This window comes from Paralichthys olivaceus, chromosome 13 (assembly GCF_024713975.1).
Source record: "Paralichthys olivaceus isolate ysfri-2021 chromosome 13, ASM2471397v2, whole genome shotgun sequence".
Taxonomy (NCBI): Eukaryota; Metazoa; Chordata; class Actinopteri; order Pleuronectiformes; family Paralichthyidae; genus Paralichthys; species Paralichthys olivaceus.
Genome location: NC_091105.1, coordinates 25,544,816 through 25,550,700, shown reverse-complemented (window position 1 = coordinate 25,550,700; position 5,885 = coordinate 25,544,816). Strand labels below are relative to the sequence as shown.

At 41.2% G+C, this 5,885-nt stretch overlaps 1 protein-coding gene across 1 annotated transcript; it reads right to left on the bottom strand.

Annotated features, from left to right (window-relative positions):
- Positions 1-605: 605 nt before the first annotated feature.
- On the bottom strand, positions 606-4,555 carry LOC138413541 (tissue factor-like). Its single transcript, XM_069537552.1, has 4 exons — positions 4,357-4,555; positions 2,722-2,827; positions 1,995-2,187; positions 606-745 (listed from the first exon to the last, which is right to left on the bottom strand). Exons 1-4 carry the CDS (start codon positions 4,418-4,420, stop codon positions 737-739), a joined length of 372 nt encoding a protein of 123 aa, XP_069393653.1. The 5' UTR covers positions 4,421-4,555; the 3' UTR covers positions 606-736.
- Between the last annotated feature and the right edge of the window lie 1,330 nt (positions 4,556-5,885).

The window sequence follows — 5,885 nt, the reverse complement described above, 5'->3', positions numbered from 1 at the left end:
TAACCCGAGAAGGGACATTGCGATTGTCTGCTTTTTTTTCAGCTACACCCACACACACACACACACAGCAATACACCCAGTGTCCTGTCAGATCCGGCTTTAACTGATTCTTTGCTTTGCCACGAATAAAACAGGATATATAGGGATACATCCTGTTTCCATCCTTTCGCACAACTTTCATTTCAATTCCATTTAGATGCTCCAGTCTATTCATGTAGAAAATAACACTGTTGACATCAAGAAGCTATAGAGATTTTAACTGCATGCTTGGTTTTGAGCAAAAATACTTCACAATGTCTTATTTGGTGTGTAAGTTCACACAGAATACCAATGAAAAGTAAATGCCACCAAAACTTCAGTGTCAGGACTAGACTACTGCTGTGTGTGTTGCTCTCCACTGACGCATCTGGCATACAGGCAAGTCCAGATCAGTCAGTTCTATTAAATTGGTCTTAGAGATGTGGGCTTTCTGCAGAAAACACAGAATGGAAAACATGCAGTATGTAATGAGTAAAAATGTATGCCTGTTTGAGACCGATATCGTGATGTCTCCTTTTACTCACCTTTCCAGTGCTTTTGTTTTTCCGATAGGTGACTTTATAGTGCAGCTGGTCAGCAAAGATGTCCCTGATGTTCAGCTGGTGGCCATCTTTAAACAGGGCGGTGAGTGGGTCAGTCACATACAGGGTGGTTTTCTTTTGGCTTTCAATCACCTCCAGCTTGAAGTCAGGTTTGCCTATCTCAGCTATGGAGAAGGGAGGGAGACTGTCACCTGTGCATGTACACCACTGTATCTCTCATGGAAGTTACCATTTTAATTATGTTAGAGGCCAAAAAATTGTGAGCATTGACAACGCTGAAGCCATTTTTAGATATGACAGGTAAAGTGAGCAATATTGGCTACAGAGTTTACCCATAGTCTGACTTTCAAACATGCACAACACAACAGGAGGTTCTCTGCACAGACATGTTCACAACAGCAACACACACACAAACACTCTCTCTCACAGTGCTTTCACATTGAATGGAAGCGTATTGCATTCACTTGAAAAAAAAAACAAACTCTGTTTACAATGCATGTCTAAATCAATATTTTTTTCAGTTTTTCTCACTTTTTTTCCCCCTATTTTTTGGAGTAATTTTTCTTCTGTTTTTCGGACTATTTTTTTTTTTCTGCGTTTAGAGAGCATTTGAAACAATAGACGCTTTCATTCCTTTATTGAGAGCTAGATGTAATGGAAACAAACATGACCTGCTTGTTTAGTTTAATCAAGTTTTACTTTGATCTGGGTTTAAGACACTGGGAGATAGTCCTGTCTTTAAGTCATATAGATGGTATTATCATTAGTTTGTCAAATCTACGCAGGCACCTGAGGACTTTGCGGTTGCTCAGAAGGAAAGCCCATTCAGATCTGCTGAGATGGGGCATGTATGTGCAGGCAGGAGTCACCATAGGTCCATGGGAGTCACTTGCAGGTTGGAGGTTCCGAGGGAGTTCGAAGTATCTCGATAATTCAGAAATTCAGAAAAAAAACTACTCCGAAAAACAGATAAGAATTACTGCGAAAAACAGAAAAAAAAAATTGTCAGAAAAACAGAAAAAAATATTCAAAAAACAAACCAAAAAATAAATTACTCAGAAAAAACTGTTTTTTTTTTTTTTCAAGTGAATGCAATACACTTCCGTAGAATTCTCCTGAAATTCTACGGACATTATACTAGGAGGCCAGGAGGAGAAAGTCTGCAAAAACTGGGGAGCGTCTCACTTGGACATTTGCATTCACACATGCACCTCCTCTGGCAAATATACTGAGGAACTGCTGAGTTCGGTGCATGTCAGAAAGCAGCTTGAGAAAGACAGAGCTGCGCTGCAACAAGAGGTCATTGGGAAGGACCGGAGCACTGACAGGCTCTGGGACAATTTAACAGCTGTTATTTCCAACACGTTTTGTCAATTAGAAAAAAGTCTTCACAAGTGTAGCAGAAGAACGTACTGTCTTTGTAGGGGCAGAACCGTGGTGTGCTGGTGTGAGGGGACTCAATGAGGTCAGTGGTGGCCCCCTCGGGGTTTCGGACAGGACGTCAGCTGTGTAGTAGGCGTTCAGGTCAGTCAGAGAGCTGGACAGATCACACACTGTTTCTGTGGTCTGGATACAGTGAGGAGTCCTCTGATTGTTCCCTGAAACCCTGTAAAATTTGACAAGTTTCATATGGACATGAATGATGGATGAAAATAGTCTTATTTAGTCTATAATAGACACCAGATGAGCAATAAATTAGGTCTTAAGTCTGTCTAGTCTGGGTATCATTTATAACGCATACAGTCAGAAATAAATAATTTATTATCTGTGCAAAATAACATTGATGTGAATATACTGTGGAACAATGAGCTGAAAGAGCTGTTTGCAGCTGTTGGCATTTGTTAATTCTATTTGATTGTTGACATTGCTCTTGCCTCTTTCATTTTTCTCTTATTGAATCACAAAGGTCAATTGTCTTTTAGTTATCTTACTATTTAAAGAGCTCTGGCCTAAAATATACATTCCAGTAAAAGCTTTTACTGAATCAATAATGGAAAGACTCATTCCTGCAAGGTCACATAGCGGGAAAGTGTGAGGGCATTTGCTTTCCGTGGACACACTGACAAGATGAATGTTTCTGGGAATTAAATGCCATTTGTTAAAAGAGTTAAAGGGTGAGGGTTCGGATGCAGGTACTTACGTAGAGTACTCCACAGTGTAGCTGTAAGTGGCTGATGGTTTTGGTTCCCAGGACAAAATGGTTTTAAAGTTGGTTGATTTCCAATTTTGTGCTTGGGGATAGGAGCCTGGAAAATGAGACAATTTGTGTAAGATACTATACTAACATGATTTAAATGAAGGTTATAGTGACACACAAATGTTGACTCCTGTCATTATGAAAGAAAACAATACACCAAAGGTGTTTTATATACTTTATTAACTTATACAAGTAATTTCCATAGGTGAGCTGTACAGGGGACTGTCACACAGTGATAGGGCCTTAGTGCCATAAGTTTTAAACTATTAAAGGCCCAGTGTGTAAGATTTAAGTGAAAGGGAACTATTATTTAATGTAGAATAATTCTCATAATGTTTTCACTAGTTTATTTCATCTAAATTGTATGAATTGTAGTTTCCTTACCCCAGAAAAGGCCCTTTAAATTTAAATACTTCGAGGGGACCCTCTCTACAGAGGCCACTATGTTTTTTACATTAGTCCAGACTGAACAAACTAAACACCTTTTGAGTTTTCATGACAATTAAAGGCTGCTTCAGTTTCTTTTTCATGTTTGGAAGGAGAGCGTGAGGTGAGGGGTAATCAGTTGCAAAATGCAATTTCAACACTAGATATCACAAAATTCTACACACTGAACACTATTTAACACTAAACGACACTTTTAAGTAATAAACACTTAACACCTTAATTGAGGCCCGTCACAATATGTAGGACTACACACATTCATTAGAGAGAAAAAAGCTTGGACCAGAAATAATTAAAAAAGCCACAAGTTCAGATACAGCACTTTGTCAGTGAGATAAGATAATGTTGTGAATAGAGCACATTGCGATTGTCAGTGTAAAATATCCTTGGTCCTATATTTTATTGGACTGACTGTTCTGTCACAACCACAAATGTGTGGTTTTTATGACTACAAAGCAGCAGTAGAAAGTGTGGCGCCCAAAGAACATAAGAGAAGGGCTGTTTTTATATCAGCAGTCTGTTACCTTACCTTACCTGAGTTGTTTAAGTCAGATCAGTCATTTCTTATTAACAACAGCTATACACTGTGGTAAGTCATTGCTGTTTCTTCGCAGTGTGAGCAAATACTGAGAAGAAACAGCAGTCCCCCCCCCCCCCCCTCATGTTACATAATGTTTTAGGTACTAACAAATGCCTCAACATTAAATTGTTACAGGTAATCTTAAATTCTTAAATGTGATTTACAGCCTATTAAGCACGAGTGTCCACTGGTGTTCAAACATTTTTTTTCAAATATTAATCCTGCAAAGTGTGTAGTGACTTGTACTGAAAACTCTATAAGACATGTAAAGAGTATTTCTATGTGTGCCGGAAATCTAAACATAAACACTAAACGAATGACTGAATGCTGCTCCTCCAGTGACCTGTTCATGTAGATCTGTTCATGTGAATCCAACTTTACATTTGCTATACATTTACATTTTCACACTCACAATACTACAAAACAAACTGCTCCACACAGAGAATCATAGTATTTGATATTGTATGTACATATCATATGTCGCGCTACTACAATTTGACTTTAAGGTCATTTGAGAGAACGCGTGGAATGAAGGGCGAGCAGCGTGGACTCACCTGAGGCGGAGCGTGTGGAGAGAAAGAAGAGTGTAGAGACGAGAGCTGCTGTGACTGACATCATCTCCTCTGATGTATTCCTAAAGGTTCTGTTCTGTGTCTGTGCTGCTACTGAGCGAGTACCCTGTGCAGTCTGTCGATCGTCTGACTCTCTTGCTGGAAACCAGTGGTTTTAGCAACAAGCGGGGCATAGCCAAATATGGAGCGTCCGGCCGTGGCGTCACCAGACTGACACAGCCACAGTATTGCAAAGTACTATACAGCATGCTGTCCTGCTGAGGTCATCCGCCACGCAATCAACCTTACTGATGTATTATTAGTTATTATTGTTATTCATATTATTGTTATTATTATTATTGTTGTTGTTATTGTTATTATTATTTCGACGTTTTGGTCAGTGTGGTGGCAATTTCTGTGAAACAAGCACAAAGTCAAACACTTCTTTCTGAAAGTTTAATTCAGCATCTGCAGATGGACTCATCAGTACACATCACCTGAATGACATGCACAAATGAGCAAAGAACATAGGAGAATCTGTGTTCTTATAACTCTCTGCCCCCTCCCACTAAGCATTCAAAGGTATATTACCCTCCTGTAGTTTCACTCAGTGGAGGAGACGTCCTGTCCATTTGTTTACATGTTCTGTGGATGACCCCCCTGTGAGACCCCAGGTGTGAGATCCCAATCAGAGATACCATGAGACACCATAAAGTTTTGGTTTCTCGGGGCCATACAACTCAAGTCTCTTAAGCCACCATCGTAAACCTTAAGGTTGCCCTTTCAGATAAACAATTTGGTGAACCATTTGGTCAGTCATCCACATACATGTCTGCTCATGCAATTACACATTCACAATACCAAGATGGCGCCACGAACGGTCGCCTCGGTGTGTTGGTGTGCACTTTTGTGTTTGTTTTTAGTATTTAATTCTGTTTACTGCGACCCTACTCGGATTACTTTCACGATGGACGAGCTTCTTTCCATCAGGGACACAACACCATCCGATTTATGTCCCAACTTTATCGCCTCTTCCGTGGATTTAGTGGACTTACTCATCAAAGGTGCGGTGGTCCTCGGACACGCAGTGAGACTCCGGCGGAGACGACGAGGGAAGCGCGCTGGGGCCCTGGTGCGCTTCAGGGAGCGGGGATTACGCTCACCTCTCCCGAGCATCCTCCTCTCCAATGTCCGCTCGCTGTGCAATAAGATGGACGAACTGCGCCTCCACATCCGGACAAATAGAGACTTTTCCCTTACTTCTGTCTTGTGTTTCACGGAACGTGGTTGACTGAAGCCACACCGGACTCCGCCGCACAGATGACCGGCTTCCAGCTGTTACGCGCGGACCGCGACCCGATCCTCTCACACAAGGCAAAAGGCGGAGGGATTTGTTTTTATATAAACCAGGGCTGGTGCAGCGATGTGAAAGTCATTTTACAGTCCTGTTCTCCGGACCTGGAAACTTTTTTCATTACCTGCCGACCGTTCTACTCTCCCCGTGAGTTCACCTCTTTCACCCTGGCCGGCGT